At 42.3% G+C, this 26,941-nt stretch overlaps 1 protein-coding gene across 1 annotated transcript in view; it reads left to right on the plus strand.

Moving 5' to 3' along the window:
• The first annotated feature begins 2,716 nt into the window (after positions 1-2,716).
• The window catches only part of LOC149185564 (casein kinase 1-like protein 2), a 67,913-nt gene continuing 43,688 nt past the window's right edge, over positions 2,717-26,941 (plus strand). The window contains exons 1-2 of the mRNA XM_089410728.1: positions 2,717-3,167; positions 3,313-3,353. Of these exons, the coding sequence (XP_089266854.1) occupies positions 3,092-3,167; positions 3,313-3,353 (117 nt within the window). The 5' untranslated portion in view covers positions 2,717-3,091. The remainder of the gene's footprint in view (positions 3,168-3,312; positions 3,354-26,941) is intronic.

The raw sequence follows: 26,941 nt of genomic DNA on the forward strand, positions 1-26,941 counted from the left end.
ATTTAGTCTAATGCCAAGATTCGATTCTCCATCTTGTCCCGAAAATAAACCATATTAGATAGTTCAAAAAACAACGACAAAACTCTTATAATGTGATTTTCACAAAAAAGATTTCACATTATTAAAAAAATATATAAAACAATTCTATCTTAACAATATGTATAAATAATTTTTAATTTTCTTTTTAACAAACTATTCTATTTAATTTTTAATGCTTTGCTTAATACATTAATATTACATTAAAAAAATATTGAATATCCACTTACATGCCAAAGGTAGATTAATGCTTTCATTTTAATCTCTCAAAATATTATACATTATATTTGGTATATATTATATATTATAATGGGTAGGTATAAATAACAATGGTAATTGTTAACACATAAATGTTGGTTATATATTATAATTGGTATGTATATGTAACAATTTTGCAAATGGCTAACACATAAATGAAATATTATAATGGGTAGGTATAAATAACAATGGTAATTGTTAACACATAAATGTTGGTTATATATTATAATTGGTATGTATATGTAACAATTTTGCAAATGGCTAACACATAAATGAAATATTATAATTGTTATATATGTTTATGTATATAACAATTGTAATGATTAACACATAAATGTTGAGTATATATATAGTGTTGAAGTGTTTAGAATGGAATTGGTACACATTAAAATTTAGTTTATATCAATATTACTATACATATACATATATAGTGTTTATATATTAAAATTTAATTTACATAAATATTATTATATATTATAATATATGTGGTGTGTAGAATGGAATTTGTACACATTAAAACTTGATTTTTACAAAAATAAATAAATTAATGTGTCATATAATAGAAATTTAATGTATTAAATATTGTATTAATTACATATATATAAATCTAAATTTTATTTAAAAAATAAATATATAAAAATTATAAAAGTTTAAAAAGAATTTCATCCACCAATAAAGATCTATTGTTTGTATGTATTGGTTAATAATCTCTTGTGTATTTGATGTTAAGAATCCAAGTAGTCTATTTGGTGAGGATTTTCGTATTAGAGAAGGATTGTCTTTACATAGAAGCTTTTTCTTCTGCACGCGTTCCTCATGGATATGACTTAGCATGAGTTTATGATAGCACAAGGCAAAGTTCTCCAGTCGGTGGTGCATATGGTCGTTTCCCCAGTGGGCCCGCTCCTTGTAGTACACGATGCCCCTTTGAACTCACGCCTCCTAATGAGGCATGGTGGTTAAGACAAAGGGACAAAAGAATACAAGCAACAACCATGGAGGACAGAGAAAGAAATGAGAACAAGGGAGAAGCCATGTCAAGCAAGGGATAAGCCTGCTAGAGACATCATTGTTGTCACATTCGAAAAGGAAAAGGAAAAGGAAAAGGTGTCACTTAGCGGAAGGAGGATAAGAATGTAGCCATTCAGATAAGATGGTCATCTAAAAGTAAAAATCAGAGCTAACTGACGGTAAAACCAAGACTAGAAGTGAAAAGCCAGAAAGCAATGGAGAGAGGAGGAACACTAATCATGAAGAGATGACCCAACCAAAACCACTGTGGCAAGAGGCTGAGACATACAAACAAAAACAATTAAGGCCAGGGGATAAGGGACAAGAGGGGAAGGCCCAAGGAAGGAGGAGGAACATAGAGAGGCTGAAAGAAAACCATGAGTAATAGGCCTTGTAACACATGACCTGCATAAATGCTTAAACCACAACATATGAGAACTTATAGAGTGTAACAACTCATTACCAGCTTTGAGACAACACCGTCGCATGAGAATTGAAGTAGCGTCACCGAAAACCACACTTGTTGGTGAAACGTGTTGACCAAAAATTTCTCTTATGTGATTTCTACCTAAAGACTTTGCTTAAATTTTATTTATCAATAATAACAAATATTACTAATTTTGGATCGATAGTGATGATGTGTTTTGTTAAAGCACTCCTTGATGTGAACTCACCGTTCAATTCGCCACCTCAATCAAAGTGATATATTAGACACGATAAAAATACTATCAAATTTAAAAAAAAAGAAGAATATTACTAACTATTTTTTACTCTCAATCAAAATATTAAATTACTTTATATTATGAAAATACCAACTCAACAACATTTAAGAATAACATAATTTAAAGTCAAATTCAAATCATACTATACCTAAACTTTCCGATATAATTCGTGAAAAATTATATTAAATTGAAAAGTTTAAAAACAATAATCCTTATCAAACTCCTTAATAACATAATTTTTTTTATATAGTCTCCTTTCCAATTTCTCTATTAATATATATATTATAATTATAATATATATTACCAATTTCCCTTAATTATAATATATATCTAATTATTCTATTAATATATATATTAGAATAATAATATATATTACCAATTTCCCTTCGTTATAATATATATTATAAAAATTAAGTGACCTATAAACGAGAGGTGATATTAAAGTGATGTAAAAATAAAAACAAGATGCGATGTTAAAGTGTCACGGAGAGTAGGGAGCAATGATCACTAGGTGGTGTGTAATCACCTTTTGCGTAATTCTTTAGCTTAGAATTTGAAGGCCCACTAAATTTAAGGAAGGAATTTAGGGGATTCAAGTTCATCCCTCCTACTTTATAAAAGCTAAAATGGCGGAAGTAAGGGCAAAGGCAAAGGCAAAGAATTGTGGAGTTGGAGGTGATAGACGCCGACAAAATGGCGGTTGACGGAAAGTCCAATGGCGGAGCGCTTACTGTCTCGTGTCCGGCAAGGCTGGGGCGGATGCCGATTCGGAGTTTGCTTGCTCTATTTCCTCTTCCGCTCCCCCCTATCTTTCTTCATTTTTAACTCCTGAAAGGTGGTTGGCTCACAATTCTCATACAAATACATACAGACAGATAGATCTGTCTACACCTAAAATGGTCATGGTGATGGTCAAGATTTGAGAAGATCTGTGTGTAAGATAACGATGCGGGAATGGATTCTTCTGCGATGAATAAATCCCTGGGAAAAGGCGAGGGATCGATTTGATTTGGGGCAAATTTGGTTATTTAGGGACGGTGAAGCGAGGTTATTAACTGTATGGGATGGAGCCTCGCGTGGGTAACAAATACAGACTCGGCCGCAAGATTGGCAGCGGCTCCTTTGGCGAGATCTATTTAGGTTTTGGTTTCTTCCAATAGTTTCATTTTAATTTTCTGTCTGCAAATGAGCGATTGCCCACGGACAGGCTAATGATGAATGTTGCAGTTAAATGACGGATGTTTATCGGGCAAGAAAGAATAACGGTGCGCTGTAATGTTTTCAGGTACTAATATCCAGTCCAATGAGGAGGTGGCCATCAAGCTGGTAAGCCATCGAACCCTAGTTTCTTTTGCTCAATTATTAATAATCTCATCGCACCCAACGCTTCATTTATTATTAAAAGTCTCTGCGCGGATCGATCCATGGTTGTTTTGTAGCCATCCTTGTGTTGATCGCTAGAAGCAATTTATTCTTCCTTGATCCATATTTCAAAACAGTAAATCTGTCAGATTCAAAGACCTAAATGGCTTCAGATTAATTCTGCTTGAACGCTATTGTGGGGTCCTTTTTCAAAATTTTCACATGTAGGTTCTGTCGAAACTTGGTCTTAATTTAAAGTAAGGCGTGTCCATACTGCGAAATGCGGGGACAAACAGTCGATGCCGTTTTTTGCTATAATTGTAGGCATTTTGGAATTATTATAAGCGAGACCCGCGAGAGGTCCAGTATTGCATTGCATAGGGTTGCCGATGCAGGGTTCAATGATGTCATTACACCTTGATGTTTCGTATTCGAACTTGCACAGCTCTTTTAACTGTTTTTATGGCATGCATATTGGGTTCTGTAATCGAGGGTACACTAGCAAAAGGAATGAAACTAAATATGTGATGTGGCTTAATGAGAAACATGAGGAGACCTATGTTTGATTGTCTCCAACGATATAAATATCTTTTGGTTCCAATTTTAAAAAACTTGACTTCGTGCGATGGTTGATTATCTGCGGATGTCTATTAATCAATTTCAATAACATGTCGTGGATTGATGGAAGAGTTCATTTGCTCGAAATCCAGAGATGTTTTATCTGTAGTCTGTCAGTTCTTATTCGCAGAATTTGTTTAAAGCAGGAAGATTAACCTCTGTTTGAAGTTAGGGTGACCTGCAATGATGACATTTGCAAATGATACTTGGTTGTGAATGGCTTTATGATAGAATTTCCACGTCGTGTAACAGGCTTGGTTAATTATTTTTTGATTTGGTTTCCCCTTCAAAATGAATCAATTTAACACCATGTACCGGAGTAAAGGTTTAAATCGTACAGTAATATATCATTGTGCATTACTGGCTCGGGATCATGATAATGCCGTCTGCCCATTCATAAGACAAATTTGCTATGCTGCATTGAATTGAGGGTGGGTGATGGGGAATAAAGGGATGGGTTTCGGGGACAGTTGGAAGGTACCCCAAATTTCGAGTGTCTAGAGTATGGATGATGGGTATGGTAACAAACATTAAAAATATTAAAATACAAAAAAACTATTACATGTTTAAGAACAAAGATTCTTCAACATAGGAACTATGACACAACTCAATAAAATTAGCAGTTCTTAGATAACAGGTTTGGAGGTCCTTGTTTCACATCGATGTTAAAACCCTGAAAAGGAGAGTAGATTCAGGTACAAGAACCTACTAAACAAGAGATTTAGAACTGTTTTTGTGACAACCCCCCCCCATACAAAAGTATTCTAGCATGCACTGTGTTCAAAAACCTGCAAAATGCGAGGGGCTTCCTCCTTCCATGGAGTTGCCAAATGAGATATATCTTCACATACAAAACCAATATGTAGTTGATCTACAAGATCTGAAAAATGGATTTTATCCTTGACAAAACAAGCAACATCGAGAAGGGGTTATCAAAGGTTCACCTTGGCGACTCCACTCCACATTTCCAGATTTTAGTATGTGGTATGAAGAACATAGTTTTGAGGTATGGCTCCATCTCACAAAGAGTTGGATGCAAAATTGTTTCCCCTTTAATTATGAGCTATGGAAGAAACATGCTCCAAAGTTCAACTAGGATCTTAACAAAACTTAAACAAACAACAGGAGCAAAATAAACAACCAATGTCAATCACATGCATAATCTTTTGCTCAATCAAATTGTTCATTTATTAAATTCAGAACTCCCTTATTGGGAAAATGGCCCTCCGAGGAAATTATATATATAACAATGACCTAGATCTAATCTAGTTGATCAAACCGTAGATTAGTCATTTGATCTATCTTTTGGTTGGTTTGGATCTCCCTTGCTGCTCCTTGCACCTTTCTTTGATCCAATACACTTGAATGGAAGTCTCTCTCCACCTAATCGTTGAGTTCTCACTCTCACTGTGCCTTATGCTCAAGATGTATTGTGTGTCTTCTCCCTTGGCCAAGTCTTTCTTTCATAACCTTGGGCTATGACCAAATCGACGATCCCAATATCTAAAGTGATTAGCAATTGAGATTAGATAAAACTAATTCACTAATGCAAAATCCTTTACATTCCATTAGATTAACTCACTTTTGCCTTATAAAAGAAATTACTTTAATCACTAAAGTAATTGCTAAGGTTAAGGGTATATTAGGTGATGTTTGCATGCCTAGACACTTAGGCTTGTGTAGTAGTACCTTCTTGAGCTACAAACATCAACACTCCCTCTTAGTGAGAGGTACTTCCTAAAGAGCTACTTGGTTTGGGTTGTGCTCTTAGGAGCCTCCACATGCTCTTGAGCATTCCTCAATATCTAAACAAGAGGCAAAAGATAAGTCCTCAAACTTTGCTGCAAACTCATTGAGTTGTACCCCTGTTGATGTTGCTGTATTTTGCGACTTCCCTTCCCCTTCTACTTCTTTGCACATTGTGATGCATGGGAATTCTTGGTGATGGTATGACAAGTCCTTCTCAAACTTTGTTGATGTTATTGTGTGCTGTGACTTCCCCTTCCCTTTTTCCTATATGCACATTGTGACGCATAGTGCTTACCCTTATGGCAACCGAAGCACTTGATCTTACTGAAGTCCTTATGTTTGAGGAAGTAAGGCTTCACAAAATTGTGAACTTCTTGATCAAGATTCATGGCAAAAGGGTTCAATCAGAGGGAAACTTGAAAATGTGATGTTTTGTTTGGTTTGGAGTCCAGGTCGCTTGTTGACATTAGACTCCTTGGATGCATTCATCCCAAAGCCTCTCCCAGTTGGTAATAGATTCCTTTGACAAATGGTTCCCATGACTTGGGAAGATCATTTAGTGCCATTCACAAGCTCTATGTTTTCCACCCTCTCATTAATCACCTTGCGCAGTTTCAGAGCTGAGTGGATTGCTGGGCAGTAGAGGGCTTGCTCTTGAAAATTGCGTAATTTTTTGGGTGAGCAGTTGGTTGACTAACAGGAGGGCTGGCTGGAAAAACTGTGCAATTTTCTGAGGGAGATAGGGACAGGCACTTGGTGTCTGTTCGACCTGTTTGCGTAATTTTCTTAGTTAGTGGAGCGGTCAAGGTCTATAGCCTCTGTGCAATTTTTGAGGGGAGTCAGTCCTAGGGTGGCTGTCGGGTCAAACTCTCTGGTTGACCAGCATGAAGGTTGATTCATTTGCTTGTGGGCAACACAACTTGAAATGGCTTGCTTGGTGCTTTTGCGTTGTTCTGGGTGACAGTCGATTGAGTCAATGGTGGGGTGAACGTTTGGCTGTTAGAGGGGAATTTGGTTGTCAGAACTTTAGCAAAATGATTAAGTGTGTGAACGAGTGGAAAGGTGCATACATGATCTTGCAAATAGACACTTACATGAGTTGACGACGAGATGACTCGAACCATCCAAACACATATGCTCAACATGATTGATTGAAGATGTGAGCGACAAGCGCGACACTTGTGATTAATCGTTGGTCGACCATGACGACGCTTGCGCAACAGTGTGAGCGACAAGCGTGGCACTTGTGATTAATCATTGGTCGATTGTGATGACGCTTGCATGACAGTGTATGTGACTCCATGTGCGAGCGCAGTGGATGTTTACCTAGCGAACACCACATGTACACACGAAATGAAGACCTTGAGTATGACCAGAACATGGTTGCAAGCATGATAGTGACATCAACATACAAAAGTTGCGGGTGGGATGATCAAGCAAGGTGGGTGCGAAGACTCACACGACCTCACAGAGTGAACCCGAGTGCGTGTAGTCATAAAGTAAAGCTCTCAAAGGAGGCTCCAAAGTTGGTTGCAGGGAGGGTGTTGTCGCCGCTACAACACTTGGCGACACACTAGTAGAACTCCAACTTCTCTGTTTTGGTTCATTGCTAGCACAGTGCCTTGGCCTTTGGGGAGTATTGAATTGCTATGTGGGTTACTTTGGCTTCCCCACTTACCCCATGGACATACATGGTTCACCTTCTGCCAACTTAGTCAAACACAGTACCCCAACGGAGTCATGCAGGAACACACGCATTGCTCCACTGCTAGCGAGCTTGGTCATACCCTGGTGGAGTTGCATGCTTCACCTCTCTCTGTAGGAAGCCTTTCTCTTCTTTCACCTTTGTATTTTTTCAAGAGAACTGTGCATAGGCACTTATTTATTTTTGGGGCGGAAGAGGGATCCCAACTTATTGAGAGAAGAAGAGGTTGTTCCTTCAGAGAAGCATGTAAGACCTGTGACATAGGTTTGGTCGTTTAGATTTCCCCTTCTTCATTTCTACTGGTTGGATGAGCTTGAACACACAGAGTAGAAGGCTGAGTACAAGCATGGGGCTTCCCAGTGTGGACACATGTTCATGGTAGGACCAAAACTTCCCTTGCAAACGGCTCATATTTTTCGTCAAAGACTTTATCGACTGAAGGTTATACCCAAGCATAGAGAAGATGGGCACAAGACTGGTCAAGTGCTGCAGCGTCACAAGCCTCTTCATATCTCAGCCACATACTCATTCAAAAGCCAGAACACAATAGATGGAAGCACTTATTTCCGGAAATAAAAATAGCAAGGTATTAAGCGACTCAAACAAACGAAAACAAAAGTAGTAAGTGAAGCAACCAAATGAAAACAAAGACAATAAGCAAGGCAAACAAAATGAAACAAGCAACAAGCAAACTATGTACATGGCACGGGGCGCGGCTTGGCCTTCTGGAAGTAGTGCTTGAGATCTTGGTCGTTGACAGGAAGGTTGTCAATCCTCCCGTCAAGTGATTGTAGACAGTACGTGTGTGGGCCAAGCTTCTCATGGACTGTGTACGGACCAATCCACAGGGACTGGAACTTCGTATGCTTGCCTTTGTCTTCATGGGACTTATCCCATTTTAGAACCAAGTCACCAACACCAAAGTTAGCTTTCCCTGCAGACTTCTTATCGAACCATCTCTTGATATGGTTCTGGTGGAGTGTGAATTTTTCTTTTGCTTTCATCCTTTCTTCTTGAAGCTTATGGAGAGCATCCATCCTACGTTGAACTAGTTGGCAAGGCTTTCCTTGGGATTTTTGGTCAAGTTGAAGTGCAGGTAAACAGATATTGGGTGGAAGGCTGGCTTTTTTTCCATTGACCAGGAAGTACAGTGAGGTATTCAGAGATGGCTTGGGTGTTACACGGTCAGCCCATAATTCATTCGTCAGGGCGTTATGCCAGTTGCGTTGCTAAGAGAAAACAATCTTTTTGATTATGCAGATGAGGTTTTTATTTGTGGATTCTGCGAGACTGTTTCCTTGTGGGTAATAGTTAGATGAATGTTTTAGCACAATACCATTCTGTAATGCAAAATCATAGAGTTTCAAAGATGAAAAGTATGTTGCATTATAAAAAACAAGTGATATCGAAACGCCAAAGCGTGAGATGATGTTCTACTAGAGGAAGTTGATGACCTCCTGGTCGTTCACTTGTTTGAGCGGAATTGCTTCTGTCCACCGCATGAAGTAATCAGTTGTTGTTAGAATGTAGCGGTGTTGCTTTGACGAATGTGGGAAGATTTCCCCAATGATGTCCAGGCCCCACTGTTGGAATGGTTCGGTCACTGCAATAGGGTGCAGTGGGGTTGTTGATCTTCGTGTTCTGTTGGCACATCGCTGACAGATCAGGCACTTGTGGGCATAAGCATGTGCATCCTTGAATAATGTGGGCCAGTAGAAACCGGCTTGCATAACTTTGTGCGCAATGCTATTTCCCGCAAAGTGACCCCGAACGGGTTCGTCGTGCAGATCTTGAAGTACCTTCTCTGATTCATGTGCCTCCAGGCACTTGAGCAAAAATCTGTTACTGTGCTTCCTGTAAAGCACTCTGTGCACCGATTGATATGCTAAGGCTTTGTCTGATGGAAAAGTGAGAGGGTATGGTGCCGTGCTCAAGTTATTGGTGCATATCCGCGTACCAAGAGGTTCCATCTTTAGTGGGTGTTGCTTGCCTTATATCATAAATCTCAATTTCCTGCTCCCAGCCGATGAGCTCTTCTTCACTCTTTGGTGCATGTACTGCTTTAGCGGCAAGTCTGCAGAGCCCATGTCCTTTGATCGTGTGAACTGGCTTGATTTCAAGATCACACTCTTGCAAACTTGTCGTCTAGTTTGTGCGTCGTTCACCTAGTTCTTGTTGTACAAGAAATGTGCGGACTACTGGGACCGCCTTGTATATTGCATATGCTTGTTTGTCAATGGCGGGGTAGTTGAGTTCTGGTCCCTGCATGCTTGCGCTTATGAAGGAGATGGGATGTTCATTGTTTGTTTCGTCCTTCTGAGTGAGTACGGCAACGAGCGAATTATCAGAGGCGAAGGTGTATAGCAGGAAATCCTTCTTGAAGTTTGGGCTATAGAGTGCAGGCGTTTCTGCAATGGCCTGCTTGATTTGGGCAAATGCATACTTTTCCCTCTTGCCCCAGCTGTAGATTGCATCTTTCTTGATCATGTCCTGCATGGGCTTGAGGAGGAAGTTTATCTTGCCCAAGAAGGACTGCATGGCTCTCTTGTTGGCTGGTTGAGGGGTCTGTGTAATAGTTTGGACCTGGTGCGGATCCACCTTGATCTCGCTCTTGGCAATAATGTGTCTGAGAAGGTTCCCCTTAAACACTGCGAATACACTCTTTTTGGGATTCAAGGAAATCCCGTATCTCCGGCATCTTTCAGAAATTTTCTTCAAATGGCGTATGTGGTCTACTTGTCTTCTTGAGAACACAGTCACATTGTCGAGGTATAACCACTACGCTCTGTCTGATGAGTCCGTGAAAAGCGATGTCCATGGTGCACTTAAAGGTTGTGCTTGTATTTATAAGCTCAAACGACATTTGTCTGTAAGCGAATGTACCCCACTTGGTGCGAAACAGTGTTTTACGACCCCGACCAAGACTCCGACTCGGCCGAGGATCGACTCCGACTCCGACTCCGAATCGGTAATGACTCGGCCTAGTCGATTTCAATGACTCGGTCGTTGTAAAAAGTACATTAAATATATATATATTTTTATAAAAAAACATAATTTTAAATATTTTAAACATAATTTTAAAGATTTTCATTCATGTTTCCAAACACATAGCATTATAATATAGATGGAAGACAACATATGATCAAAGTAGGCTCATGGAGCTTCAATTTCCAAGAGGTGAAATACCTAAACCTTCCATCTCTTCCATGGAAGGTCACAAACTTGGTATCTAGAGATTTACCATTGATCCTCTATGCAATGATTAAAGTCATTCAAAAATTCAAACCACAGCTAGCACTCAGACACAAATGACCTAAAAACCAGGTCAAGTCAAGACATATGTGGTCTGACCCACAGACCACTGTCAACTGGACACTCTCCAGTAGAATGCCAAAGTTGTCCATTTCAGCTCTTTTTTTGTTTTTGTGAAGGGATTTTTGATTGGTGAGACCAAACTCCAACAAGCAGCTAGGACACAACTACAACATACCTCTACTATTTTTAGGGTAAACTAAATACTGCAGATTTTCAACAGCAATAGCATCTCAGGCACATTTTGTGATTTTTGTTGAACTAATTTGGGGAGCTAGGGCACAAATTTGCACTTCTCAGGCTGTTTTCACCAGCTAGCTGTTAAGGCAAAACTTTATGATCTGATTTTCAAAGAATCAAGCTTCATCTTGTCACTTCTATGGCAGCTAGAGCACACTTTCAGACCTGATTTTTCACCAGAAAGCACAGCTATAGAACACTTTAAGCATATTTTTAGCGTTGGTTTCTTCACAACCAAGTTTTTCATTGCTAGGGCAGCATTTTGGTTAAGTTTCCGAGATCATTTTGAGTTGAAATAACTCATTTTCAGATCCGATATTCTGAGCAGGAGAAGGGCATTCAGCTGGCCCTCAGTCCTGATATATTTCGAAAATATCAACTTCAGATTTGACATTTCTTAGACATGGCTCGTAAGATTTATAGTTATCATTTTCCCATTATTGCTTCATACCATGGTTCATGGCATACTTTATGCATTGTGTACTTCATAATAAAATTACAGACATCCAAACAGATTAATTTCACACCACAAATCCAAAAAAAAGTGAATAAAATTTATTTTTTACGCTGCCCAGCCGTTTTCCAATGACTAGGCCTGGTCAATACGGACTCGGCCTGGTTTACCGAGTCATTGATGACTAGGCCGAGTCATTGGATGACTCGGCCTGGTCATCAATGACTCGGTCAACCGAGCCGGTTTGCTGGCCTGGTCACACATTTTTTTACCGGCTCGGTTTGACTCGGCCGTTTCCGAGTTGAGCCGGCCTGGTTGTAAAACAATGGTGCGAAAGGTAGTCTTAAGTTTGTCAGGTTCTGATACCAGAACTTGATTGTATCCTGAAAATCCATTGAGAAGGGAAAACCTCTGTGGCCCAGATATTGTTTGCAGAATGTGGTTCATAGACGGCACGAGGTAGTTGTCTTTGTTCGAGGTGCGGTTCACGTTTTGGAAATCAACACACACACAAGCAGATTTCCGCGGACTTCTTGCGTACAGGAACAAGGTTTGAAACCCACGTGGAATGACGAACTTTGTATATGATCCGTGCATCCAACAGCTTGGTGAGCTCTTTTTGTATGAGGGGTTCAAGTGATGGATGTACTTTTCTTAGCTTTTGCTGATATGGCTCGACCCCTTCTTTGATTGGAATGATGTGTTGGATGATCCGCGTGTTATAAGTTTTTAGATCATCATACGTCCATGCGAACACATCTCAGTATTGTTTGAACAAGCGGACAAAGGCTTGCCACTCTTGCTGTGTGCAGCGTGTACCAAGATTAACGAACTTTGGATCTTGTTCTGTTCCTAGGTTGATCAGTTCGTGTATCATGGTGGAACTGTGGGTCTTGTTGTTCCTCGGCTCCTGAAAACGTTCTTGTAAGTCATAAAGCTTTCCCAATGTTGCCACACCTTTTATGATAAGGTGGCCTTTCCTGTTACCAGCTTTGCTTGCAGAGAGTGCTCGTGCTCGTCATCATCTATCGCTGCGTTGGCCATTAAATGCAGTATTTGTTGATCATCATTAAACACACGTAAATTAGTTATGTTGTCCGGGATACATGGTTTATACAAAATTTCACTAGTAAGTCTATCCCTAATTGGTGACATCCTTGAAGCTATGTTTGCCAGAGCATTGGTAGCTACATTACGTGTACGTGGTACAATAGTGATGTTAAATGCTTGGAAGTTAGAGATTAGTCGCCATACCTCTTCCTGGTAACTTTTGAGATGTGGTGACAAACAATGAATGGTGTTACGTACCTGTTGTACCACTATCTCTGAATCACCTACCACTTTGAACGCGACCACGTTGAGGCTAATGGCTTTTTGCAAGCCCAACACGAGTGCTTCATACTCAACAACGTTGTTCGTGCACTCGAACTCCAAGTGACTTGAAACCAGATGCTTCTTGTTGTATGGGTCGATCAAGACACACCCGGCTCTTGAGCCGTCCTATGTCTTTGATCCATCAAAGTACATGGTCCACAACTTGTCTATACACAGACCGTTTGATGTGCTAGTATTGCTGCTACTACTGTTGCTACTGCTACTGCTATTGCTACTATTGGTACAATGCAATGTACATGTTTCATTACCATTAGTCGGGCAAGGAAGGAGTCCCAACTGCTTGTCTGGTGGGGTTGGAGCTGGCCGTGCAAGATAACCCGCCAACGTTGTTTCCAGGAGGCAGTTGCCAAACATGAGTTCTGCGAAGGCCAACGATTCATTCTTGCCGTTAAGGGGAGTGACATTGTGCTTCATATACCTCTCGGATAACAGTCGAATCTAGTTGCATTTGCCCTTGTACGAAAGCCACATGTGCGACCAGTTTGTAGCAAAATATCCGTTTAGTTTGCTGGACCAGTCTCTGCTGAGTAGTAGACCATATGCTTCTGGTATGTCCACAATGACAATGTTGATGCATTGGTGGACTCGACCATCATGAGACAGTCAGATGATCACGGCTTGAAGTTCACCAGTGGTTGGTATCGATGTTCGATCAAGTTGGATGATTCGTGCAGATGTATCGCTCCATTGTGCATTGATCCTTTTAGTAATGGAGAGCGGCAAGACTTTGGCTGTCGCGCCAGAATCAACCAAGCAGTTGTGAACATTGCAGCTAAAAATTTCAAATGATAGCAAGAATGGAGGGCAACTTGAGTTTGCTTCTTCCATCCGGAGTGCGTTAAGCACAATAGAAAGAGGTCTGGGAGGTGTGCTCACTCCCTTGCTGGTAGAGGCTGCGCCGTTCGTTGCTGTCTATCCTAATGCGCGCAACAGGATGTCTCGCTGACTTTGGATCTTAGCTAACTTGAACAAACTGATGTTCGCTCAAGTTTTCATGTCATCTACAATGCTGTAGTCCATAGGTAGTAGACTCACCGAGGTGTTCGGGTACCTATGTTTGTGTTGTCCAACGAAGTGTTTTGCAGTTTGTTGCTCATGGACGTACTCTTGTCCGCCGCTGTCTTCCCGGACTTGTTTTGTGTTTTTTGCTTTGGGGTGGCCAGTGGATCAGCCTTCCTCAACAACAGTCTCATCTTTTCTTGTACTTCCCCAAGTGTAGGGGGAGCCCCTTTACTCCTAAGATTGTAACGGTCATTTTGCTTTGGGGGCTGCTTCTCGGTGTTTGTCTTCAGCATTGCTTGCGAGCACTGATATGCGTTCACCACATGCCCAGAACTTGATGCTTCATCAGGTGCAATACCTTCGTCATTATCAGTGTCTTCCAGCTGCTCCTGCATACTGTTTTCTACATCGAATGTATGACTGTATACAGAGTTTGTGACTCGCTTCCAGTCTGAACAAGAGTTCTCGGGTGATGTTCTTCATGAAATGAACAGAACTCAACATTTGCGCACTGTTCAAGGTGGAACATAGAGCTCTGTGCAGTTTTTGGAGTGAATCGGTTGTTGCCTGATGAACTGCTTCCTTGTCTTTGTCTGGGCAGATGGTTGCTTGTAGATGTGTCTGTTTTCCATTGTTTAAGCTCGAACACTTCTGTTGTCAAGTTCTTGACGAGGCAAGTGAGGGTTTCAATATCATTTGTCTCCTTGTCTCTACCCTTGCTCGCCATTGCTTGGGACTTTCTGCTCGCGTCTTTGGAGTCCTTTGCTGGTTCATCATCCTTGATGACTCCAATTGCGCGCAGGTCTTTCTCAACAGCAATAGCCTCTTCGTAGTTTTCCAAGAGTGTTGGTTTCACAACTCGCTTGATGAATTGCGCAATGCTTGTCGACAGTGCGGACATGTAGTAATCAATAGTGATGGAGTCATGAGGTTTGGTGTCTGCTGCAAATTTGTTCAATATGCGTGTAAACCTCTGATTGAAGTCTTTTACCTTTTCTTTCCCCTCCATCTTCAGGCTTCCCAATTCTTTGAGTAACATAGCTGGGGTCTTGTCATCAACAAACTTTTCAAGGAACATGCATTTGAATGCACCCCAATTCTGTATGGAGTTTGGTGGAAGGCTGTGATACCATGTAGCTGCGTGATCATCCAAGGTACATGGACACAATCTACATGCTATGTCGTCATACTGTATCTGAAGGGTCTGTAGTTGCAGGTAGAAGTTGTCCAAATGGTCTTCTGCCTTCACTGTGCTGTTAGGGTTAAACTTGGTGTTCATTCTCTCCGCTCTCTTTGACATCTTGTGCAAGGCACCCAGGAGAGACAATGGTCCCTGAGTCATCCATTCCAGATTTTGGTCAGCCATCTCTTCTTCTTCTTCGTCCTCCTCCTCTCCTTCAGAGTCTGACGGTTCTGGCTCTGAGTCTGTTGGTTCGTCTCCGCCTTCGCCTCCTCCATTGCCTTCCCCTCTGCCTCCTGTACCAGAGTCTGATCCCAATATCTCAAGGGTGTTTTGTTCCCCTCTGCCTCCTGTACTAGAGTCTGATCCCAAGATCACAAAGGTGTTTCGTTCCCCTTGTCGGAAGATCGGAGGTTCCTCTTTGTCTTCAATAGCTTCTGCCAGACCTTCAAGTGTGGCAAGAACTGCTTCTTCCACTGATGATACAACAACCCTTGTGGGAGTGGCTTTTGGCTTCCTTGATGCGTATGGAAGATGCTGTATGCTTGGGATCAGTCTAACTGCTTTTGGGAACTAGCGGGTGATGGGACGGACAAAGCGAAGGTGATGATACGAAATTTTGTGTTCAGTCTTGGGAGGTGAGAAGTAACCAATTGCAGAGTCGCGCGTAGGTGAGAGGGAGTGCGAGTTACTACCTTGACCAAATGGTTGATGAGTGAGTGTGAGAGAACGTTCAACCATATACAACTGGCAACCCTCCTTCTAGCGCCAGAAATGTTGACGGTGTTGGACCCGCCAACATTCAGGGGATCACCCTGGTATGAAGTCCCAACTAGACCTCACACCGTTTGGTGTGGGAGTCCCATTCGGTATGATGGCCCGGTTGCCATTATCTTAAAGATTTGCCTCAACTCTTGCTTGTCAGCACAGGAGAGTGCTCTGCTTAGGCTTTGAGTAGTGAGGTTTGCGTGCCTGGTGATTGCTAATGTTACTTGTGTCGATGGTTCTTTCACTATAGAGAGAGAGGGTGGGAGTGAGTCCCAAGTTGGTTGGGAGGAAGCCCCAACTCTGTTAGGAACACACAACACAACAGGACGTGCACAGCTTCCGGAAGAGCAGTCCACACGGATGCGGCAGTCACAACACACAAGGGAAGATAATACGTACAACACTCAGTGGATGAGTCCGCACAAGTGTAACGATTGTTATAGCAAGTTTATGTGAAAGGTTGGTCTGATGTTTGGGGAGGTAACCAACACGGGCAGGACAACGTTAACAACACATACAACACATTTTCATTAATATATATGTATTGCAAGAAGTGAAGGAGTTTAAGTGTTAATCACAAGCTAAAGCAACATGCATTACAAGTGTTCAAGATCAGTCTTACAACAGTTACAATACATGTGTGAAAACGTGCTGGCCTGTTAGCATGCTTTTGAATTAAGCGAAAGTTCCAAGACACATCATTACACCATACATCACTAACCTCGTGGGCGGGGCATTGGAGCCACTACTTACTCCTTAAAGAAAAGATTACAGACTCTCAAGGCTATGTGGGAGGAGTTGAGGTGAAAAGTCCTTTGCATGTACAAATGAGGGGGTATTTATAGCCAAGGGTGAAATTGAACCTTGTGGTTGTTCGCCTACCGTGATGACTATTCGACTTCCATGACTTTTCGGCTTTACATGACTTTTCATGCAACAAGTGGGTCTCTTGGACTTCCACATTACATTACATTGATTGACAGTATGGCCCACAGTAGAGATGTGGGCGACATGACTCATGACAAGACTTGACATGACAGTGCTGGTACATTTGTGTTGCTGCTGGTGTGCATGTCGAGCTACAGTGTTTTTGGGTGATGGATGTCCTCATTGTGTGTCACAACTTCGCCTCCGCATGGCAAAGTGCACGAAGTCTTCGATGGTCGTTGGTTCACTTGACATTGCATTCGCGCATTGCTCCTTGCTTGTATGTTGGTAAGCTTGACAGGTTCGTCTATTTGCGAAAAGTGCATGTTCGTCCGTCTGTCCGTGAACACATCTGGCATGTTTGCTCGTCTGTTCGTCTGCGAGCACATCTCTTTGCATGCATTGTTTGTTCGTCTGTGTACGAGCACATCTCTTTCACTATAGAGAGAGAGGGTGGGAGTGAGTCCCAAGTGGGTTGGGAGGAAGCCCCAACTCTTTTAGGAACACACAACACAACAGGACGTGCACAGCTTCCGAAAGAGCAGTCGACACGGATGCGGCAGTCACAACACACAAGGGAAGATAACACGTACAACACTCAGCGGATGAGTCCGCACAAGTGTAACGATTGTTATAGCAAGTTTATGTGGAAGGTTTGTCTGATGTTTGGGGAGGTAACCAACACGGGCAGGACAATGTTAACAACACATACAACACATTTTCATTAATATATATGTATTGCAAGAAGTGAATGAGTTTAAGTGTTAAACACAAGCTAAAGCAATATGCATTACAAGTGTTCAAGATCAGTCTTACAACGGTTACAATACATGTGTGAAAACGTGCTGGCCTGTTAGCATGCTTTTGAATTAAGCGAAAGTTCGAAGACACATCATTACACCATACATCACTAACCTCGTGGGCGGGGCATTGGAGCCACTACTTACTCCTTAAAGAAAAGATTACAGACTCTCAAGGCTATGTGGGAGGAGTTGAGGTGAAAAGTCCTTTGCATGTACAAATGAGGGGGTATTTATAGCCAAGGGTGAAACTGAACCTTGTGGTTGTTCGCCTACCCTGATGACTATTCGACTTCCATGACTTTTCGACTTTACATGACTTTTCATGCAACAAGTGGGTCTCTTGGACTTCCACATTACATTACATTGATTGACAGTATGGTCCACAGTAGAGATGTGGGCGACATGACTCATGACAAGACTTGACATGACAGTGCTGGTACATTTGTGTTGCTGCTGGTGTGCATGTCGAGCTACAGTGTTTTTGGGTGATGGATGTCCTCATTGTGTGTCACAACTTCGCCTCCGCATGGCAAAGTGCACGAAGTCTTCGATGGTCGTTGGTTCGCTTGACGTTGCATTCGTGCATTGCTCCTTGCTTGTATGTTGGTAAGCTTGACATGTTCGTCTATTTGCGAAAAGTGCATGTTCGTCCGTCTGTCCGTGAACACATTTGGCATGTTTGCTCGTCTGTTCGTCTGCGAGCACATCTCTTTGCATGCATTGTTTGTTCGTCTGTTTACGAGCACATCTCTTTGCATGCATCGTTTGTTCGTCCATTGGCGAACATGCCCTTCTGCATATACTTCCTTTGTTCATCCCATCCGTCGTCGCGCCATGTTTGTTTGTGTACTTGTATCTGCAGTCACTCATGACGAGACGACATCAAATCCAAAAACCTCCTAGTCTACCATGATGCATGATCGTTTCGAATGCAGGTGACTGAGAGAGGAAACAAGGTTGCGAGCTGGGATGGAGGCTACGGGCAATGCTGATGAAAATTGCGCAACAATCACTGGGTGATGAAGATGGGCAATCTAGGTCGATAGTGACTGTTTGCAGGGTTTGGCTTAGCTAAAGGACAAAATTGCGCAGTTTTTAAGAGGAACAGTGCTGGCTGCGGGAAGGCTGGATGGCTGATTCTGTGCAATTTCCAGAAGGAGCGGGCAATGGGAGCTTGGCAGCCAAAACTGCGTAATTCCTGGAGGGAATTGGTAGTTGGTTGCTGGGTCACTGGCAGCAAAAACTGCGCAATTCTTGAGGGGAATTGACAATCAGCTGCTCGGAGTTTGGCAACAAAAACCTGCGCAATTCCTGGAGGGAACTGGCACTCAGCTGCAGGAGCTTGGCAACAAAAACTGCGCAATTCCTGGAGGGAATTGGCAGTCAGCTGCAGGAGCTTGGTAACGAAAACTGCGCAATTCTTTGAGGCAACGAGTAGTCGGGAGTTGCTGGCAGAAAAAACTGTGCTGATGCTAGGAGGTTGGCCTGCTAATCACCTTTGTGCAGTTTTTGAGCTGTGAGCGGGTTGTTGGGTAGCCGAGGGCTTGCTCATGAAAACTACGCAATTTTCCGAGTGAGCAGTGGTCGATTGGCATGAGCGCTAGCTGGAAAAATTGCGCAATTTTCCGAGGGAGACAGGGACGGGCACTTGGTGTCTGTTCGTCCTGTCTGCGCAATTTTCTCAGTCAGCGGAGTGGGCAAGGTTTGCAGCCTCTGCGCAATTTTTGAGGGGAGTCAGTCCCGGGGTGGCTGCCGGGTCAAACTCTCCAGTTGACCAGCATGAAGGCTGATTGATCTGCTTGCGGGCAACACAACTTGAAATGGCTTGCTTGGTGCTTCTACGCTATTCTGGGTGATAGTCGATCGAGTCGATGGCGGGGTGAAGGTCCGGCTGTTAGAGGGGAATCTGGTCGTCAGAACTTCAGCAAAATGACTAAGTGTGTGAACGAGTGAAAAGGTGCATACGTGATCTTGCAAACACACACTTACATGACTTGATGATGAGACGACTCAAACCATCCAGACACATATGCTCAACATGATTGACCGACAGTGTGAGCGACAAGTGCGACACTTGTGATTGATCGTTGGTCGACTGTGACGACGCTTGTGTGATAGTGTATGTGGCTCCATGTGTGATCACGACGGATGTTTACATAGCGAACACCGCATGTACACACGAAGCGAAGACCTTGAGTATGACCAGAACATGGTCGCAAGCATGACAGTGACATCAACATGCAAAATTTGCCGGTGGGATGATCAAGCAAGGTGGGTGCGAAGATTCACACGAGCTCACAGAGTGAACTTGAGTGCGTGTAGTCATCAAGTTAAACTCTCAAAGGAGGCTCTGAAATTGGATGCAGGGCAAAATTTTGGAGGGTGTTGCAGCCGTTACAACATGGTTCTATGTTTCGCCCCTTTGAAACACGTGAAATTACTTTGTTGCTACCCCCCTGACTGGTACGATCTCCTTCTCTTCTGTTGAAGGTTGATCTCCACCAATCTTGTTGAGTGTTCTTTCTGCATATTGAATGCTTGTACGATCCAAGCGCAACCACTTTCGCTATGTTGTCTCCCTTGTGGCTTTCACATGCATTGTATGATTGTGGTTGTTGCATCCTAGTTGTTGTGGTTTGCATCGTACCTTCGTGCGACTACATTGGTCCTTGTGTTTTGACTTGCCATTACGACTTGTCTTGCTTATCCTGCGTGCTATGTCCTTGTTGGTTGCTTGACATCTTTTTCTTTCATGACCTATGTCTATCGTTGATTGCCTCTGCTAGTAACTTTTCCCTATATGTGCTTGATGGTTGAACCCTGTCGGTTGTGAGTGAGGCAACTTTGGACGTGTGCTTTCTCTCTTATAGGTAGCTCTACTTGTTGGCTGTTGATTACCAATGCTTATTCTACTACCGTTGTTGGCTATTACATGCTTGTGAGGACTTTTGCACCTTGCTAGTTGTGTCTCCTCTGTCACTGTTGGCTGTAGTGATGGATACCTAACTCTTGCTACATAACTCAATTTGGTTGTGTTGACTGACACCAACGATGGTGGCTCCTTTTTGTTGGTGACTGTGACCCACAGAAATGGCATTGGTTCCCTTCTGGAAACACCCCCCATATGTTTGCTTGACCTCACAACATCGACTCTTAGCCCCCTACTCGTGTGTGATCGGATTGACTTGATTGCCAATGACAATCTCAATGGTTTGTCTCTATGTCTCTCTGCGACCTGGACCATTCCCTTACAAGTAATAGCAAGGCCACAGATATATTGTAATTGATCCACTCCGACATATTTGGTATGATGCTCGTAAACTCTTTGGGAGGATACATATATTATTTCACCTTTACAGATGATTAAATTTACTTCTTGAAGAAGAAGGATGAAGTGTTCACCTAGTTCTGACACTTCAAAGCCTTGGTTGAAAACTAATTCGAGAAGAAAATCAAGATATTGAGGACTAATAATGGGACTTAGTACGAACCCAATGAATTCCAAGATTATTGCAGAGAAGCTGGCATTAAGAGGGTGACTACAACGCCATACACTCCTGAGCATAATGGTGTGTCTAAAAGGAAGAATCGCTCTATTGTAGTAGCAGTTCATGCCATGCTTCATGATCAACGCCTTTCGAAGTTTCTATGCGCTGAAGCTGCAAATATCGTTGTGTATGTTCAAAATCGATGCCCTCATCAAGCATTGGACTCTAAGGCTCCAGAAGAAATGTTCATTGGCAAGAAACTTGATGTCTCTCATTTTAGAATTTTTGGAAGTCTCGTATATTTTCATGTGCCGAAAGAGAAAAGAAGCAAATTGGGTGCATCTGGGAAGAAATGAATCTTTGTGGGCTATAGTGAAAATTCTAAGGGATGTAGAATTTATGTGGTTGATCAAAAGGAAATTGAGATAAGTCATGATGTCACCGACGACAAAGATTTGGCCCTCGTGAAGATCAACAACCATCCTATCCTAAGAAAGGACAAAGAAGATGACATCGGAAATCAAGGTGCGAAAGAAGAAACGATGCTTGATGTTGATGAGCCTTTGGATCCTATTGATCCTCCTCCAAAAGGAGATCCTCATGGCTTAGGGAGACTCTCGAAGATGCCGAGAGACACATTGCACCAAGGGGGACTTTCCGTGAAAGCAAGAAGCCAATCAGGTATCAAGGATATTTGACTACAATGAGCACTATCATTCAAAATGAGCCTTCATCATTCGAAGAAGCCGTGAAGCATCAAATATGGAAGGATGATATGAATGAAGAATACAAGTCAATTATGAAGAATGATATCTGGGATGTGGTCCCTAGACCCCATGACAAATCGGTTTTCACCTCTAAGTGGCTCTAAAAAATCAAGCATGGAGCTGATGGAAGTGCATAAAAGTTCAAGGCTCGCTTTGTTGCTCGAGGCTTCTCTCAAAAAGAAGGTGTAGATTACGATGAGATATTTACACCTTGTTGCTCGATACACCACCATTTGCTCGATCATAGCCCTTGTTGCCTCGCAAGGATGGGACCTACATCAGATGGATGTCAAGACCGCTTTCTTGCATGGTTCAATCAAAGAGGAAGTCTATGTGGAGCAGCCCGAGGGGTTTGAGGTTCATGATGGGGAATCTCATGTATGTAGGTTGAAGAAAGCTCTATATGGATTGAAGCAAGCACCTCAGGCTTGGTATGAGAGGATCGATAGCTGAAGTGAAGCCGATCCGAACCTTTACTTTAAGGTTGAAATTGATAAACCTCTCATTGTGGTACTTTATGTGGACGACCTCTTTCTGACAAGTGCAGATCCTGTCATTCACAAATGTAAGAGGGAATTGGATTCTGAATTTTAGATGAAGGACCTAGGACCAATGCACTATTTCCTAGGGTTGAAGGTCTAGCAAAAGCCAGGTGAAATTTTGCTCTCTCAAGGAAAATATGTTGTGAAGATATTGGAAAGATTTGGGATGGTGGACTGCAAGCCTATGACTACTTCGATGGAACTTAACTTTAAGAAGTTATGTGGTAGTGTTGCTGGACCTGAATTGGGAAATGCTTCTGAGTATAGGCAACTCATAGGAGCACTGATGTTCTTGGTGAACTCCCGTTCGGATATATGTTTTGCAATTAACACATTGAGCCAATATATGGTTGAGCCTCATCATATACAATGGATTGGTGACAAGAATCTTCTGACATATCTTTGGGCACAATCACTCATGAACTGAGATACATTGCCGGAGATGTGAGGCTGCATGGTTATTTTGATGTTGATTGGGCTGGCAGTGTGGTGGATCGCAAGAGCACTTCTAGATGTTGTTTTTCTTTGGGTTTTGCTTCGATATCTTGGATGAGTAGGAAACAAAAATCAGTTGCCTTGAGCACCGCCAAGGCCGAATACATAGCTGCTAGTATGGCCTGCTGGGAAGCTGTTTGGTTGAGGAAGTGACCTGTTTGGACATGTGCTGGATACCACTGTGATCCTTTGCGATAACCAGAGTGGGATTCGATTATCAGAGAATCTTGTGTTTCATGATCGCTCCAAGCATATAGATATCAGGTACCACTTTATTTGGGATATAGTACAGCGAGGAGTAATAAGGCTCCATCACATTGGGACTGATGAGTAGGTCGCTGATATTCTAACAAAGCCCTTGGGGAAGGTCAAGTTCTTGGCCATTCGAGAACGACTTGGAGTCGTGGAGAGACCCTCTTATGAGGGTCATGTTCGGGGGGCTTGGGGTACTTCTTGGAGCGATGAACAACCATAGGGTGACTGGTTCAACCTTCCCCTAGTGGTTTGCTGTATGCAGGGTGAGTGGTTCAGCCTTCCCCTGTAATACCCCTTTGTGACATGTAGGCAGGATGAGTGGTTCATCCTTCTCTTGCTGAGACATCCTACCCATGCAGTCTGGGACTCATGGGAACTACCTCTCATTTGGCCAATGAGTAGGGAAATGAGGATAGGGGCCATAGTACCACCGATGGATGCATCGTGTACTACTGTACTCCCTATGCTACGATGATCGATATTGATCTGGGATCAATTGGAATTGACTTTGGGTCAGTAAGAGTGGTATGAGACACTCTTTTGATTGGAACTGACTTCGAGTCAGTAAGAGTGGTATGACACACTCTCCTTTGATTGGGACTGACTTCGGGTCAGTAGAGAATGGTATGATACATTCTCGATCACTTCTTCTTCTTCATAGTTCAACAAAGCAGAGTAGTGCATTGATGGCAGAGATAGTGCAGATTGACAAATGGAGTAGCAGATGGAGTTCTCCCTAGTTGTGAGGGAGTGTTAAAATTGGCAATGAGGGCCAAACTCCATACGGGCATCTTATTTATGACTGTTGATATTTTGCTTGGATTCTTCTCTCTGAGAGGTGTAGGATTGATCTAAAGATCATCCGATTCTGACATGTACAAATGAAGTTATGAATTATTTTGATTATGGTCAATTTGTCAAGGTCAGCCAACAAACTTATGTAGGCTCAGAAGCTCAACAGTCATGTCTATTCATCTTGAACGTTGCATATAAATAGAAGGTGACTTAGCCTCATTTGGAAACACTAATCTTCACACTTCTCTCTCCCCTCAGTGATTGGGTACGGATTTCTGGGCCTCTCTCTCTCTAGATGTCCGAAATTTCAGGGGAGCGAAATTTCAGGAGACCGAATTCTGGGCACTTTGACCAGAATGCGTTGACCTTCTTTGACTGCGTTTTTGTGAGGGCTATCTATGTTTTGGCAGGCCGCTTTTTTGGGCACGGAAATCGAGGCTAAATGTTGACTGTTGACTAGTGTTGACTGCAGCTAGGGTTGACCGTAGGTGGGTTGTTTGACCAGACTTTGACTGGGCTGAATTTGACTGTTTTGAGGACTGTTTTATCTTGCTGTTTGGAGGCTGAAGTTGACTGAAGTTGACCGATTTGTTGAGGATCAAATTTGCCCCGTTGACCAGCGTTGACATTTTTGGTTAGGGCTATTTTGCTGCTGTTATAAATTATCAGATTTGTAAATTGTACTATCTCTCTTTGCTGAACTATTGAAGACTAGAAGAAGATTTGATCAAGGGTTTCCCCACATTGGGATTTGTCCTTGGCTGGTGCCACATCTTGTGTTCTCTTGTCTTGGCTTGTCTTCTATTGTTTATGTTTATGTTCTGTCTGCATTTTACTATCAACATGTTGATGTGATTGCTAATTTGAATATTGATATTGGGCTAATAAGGAAATTGTACTAAAATTGCTCTAAAGCATAGAACATACCATTGTTGCTTAAAATTAACAACCTTCCTTGGATTCGACACATGAATTGAAGTGCTTCACTTAATCAATGAGATATCACCCTCATTGTGTCTTGTGCTGAAAATGTAATGTGTATTCTTTGTTGCCTTTCTTTTATAGTTGAGGGGCCGGGACCACTTCTGATTGTTGTGGTAAAGCAAAATGTGATCACCTAATACATTACTAAGGTCTACATCCACATAGATTCTGGCAAAGGTGAAGATGCCCTTTGTGATGCGATTTTCATCTACTTTTAAAAATTTCCCTTGGGCATTCCCAATGCGTGATAATACTTTGTGATGCCAAAAATGCAAAGGTAAATTATGTAACCTTACCCACACTGTCATTTTGGAAACCACCATGGTATTTGCGTCAAAGCCTAGAAACCATGGTATCATGAATAGATCTGCATTACCCCAAAACCATGGTCCCTCATTCAAAGCATGTTCCTTATCTTTTGCTGTGTGTTGAATTTGAAAATGAAGAAACCTTTAGAGCATAAATGGATATCACAGTTTTGGGCCAGAACCCAATAACTGCTGAAAAAATCCATTGATATAGTGCTGTCGATTTGGGCCAGAACCCAATAAATTTGTAAATCACTCCTTTAGAAAGGAAATCATCATGAATCTCATTTACCTCGGGTGAATTAATTGTCAAAGCTAACACTTCGGTCATCTGCTCCACAATGTAGGGAACAGGAATAGTGGGAGGTTGTTCTAGTTGTTTTTGTGGCTCCATCTTACATTGACTGCTTCTTTGAATGAAGCTGGGCCTTTTGAGCTTGTCCCAGGACATCCTCCTAGAAGTCTTGTGTTAAGGAAGATGGTTGAATCACATCCAATGTTATAATCTTGTAGCTTGTATTCCTCCTGTAAAACTTTCCCTGCATAAATCAAAGTTTGTAGTCTAGCTGGTATACCCATCCTTTCTTGAGTCATTTGTTTGAGAGTTTTTATACCTTCCCAACTCAAGACCTTCAAACAATACGATTTCCCTTCAAGTGACTGGATAGAGAGAGAGATTTGGGTTCCTTTGTGTGGTTCTGACATTGGATCTTCAAGATCCATCTTTGAATTGCTCCCCGTTGGACAACGTTCTCGACTTGCCTTTACTGCACGATGTGAATCAGGGATATTTTCATCCCTGTCTTGCAACTCCCACGGTCGAGTGCATTTTGCCTCCCCAGGGCACCGACCCCAGAATTGATGCAATGGAATATGTATAGATTTGTTTGCAGAGTCCCTGTATTGATCTGGTAAGTGCTTGTGACCTGAGGCCTAAACCCAAAATAATATAGATTTTTCGTCTGGGGGATTGATAAGAATTTGGAATGCTGTTGTAGATCCCAGATCCGATGCCCTTACTTTACAGTCACTTAGATCTTCAGCCGCATCAAGGCATAAGTGCGGAGCAGTGACGAGCGAGAGGGATGGCAGTGGCATAATTGTCTTCATAAGTGATGGCCAAAACATCAAACCCACCCACAATGATGGAGGAAAATTCTGATCCGGTGAAAAGTGAAGAAACTCCCCAGATATACTGCTGCTCCTCCATTTCGGCAACTGAATTTGCTCAGGGGATAGACATTTTCCAGATCCAGGCTCTTTAATCGCAGATCTATGAAATGCAACATTACAGGTGGAAGATCTGCTGCTAGATCTGGGGTTATGGCAGTGGCATAATTGTCTTCATAAGCAATGGCCAAAGCATTGAACCCACCCACTGTGATGGAGGAAAATTCTGATCCGGCGAAAAGCGAAGCAGACTCCCTAGATCTAGTGCCGCCTTTCCATTATGGCAACTGAATTTGGTCAGGGGATAGAGATTATCCAGATCCAGGCTCTTTAACTGTGGATCTATGAAATGAAATATTACAGGTGGAAGATCTGCTGCTAGATCTGGGGTTTTGCATTCTGATATGACTGATATTGTTCTTGTGACTGAGCGGGCAGAGATATGATTTTTGTGCCAGAGCCACCATAAATCTTGAAAGGATCGAGGCCCAGCTCATGTTTGTAGTGTCTATTGCTTCCTTCTGTGCCCTCGCAAAAGTCTGGGGAGAGCAGAAACTCTGCCTTCACGATCTGGTGGTTGATACCGCCAAATGTT

This window comes from Pinus tabuliformis, chromosome 3_1, assembly GCF_031772625.1.
Source record: "Pinus tabuliformis cultivar Carrire ecotype Pingquan chromosome 3_1, CPIR1, whole genome shotgun sequence".
Lineage (NCBI taxonomy): Eukaryota > Viridiplantae > Streptophyta > Pinopsida > Pinales > Pinaceae > Pinus > Pinus tabuliformis.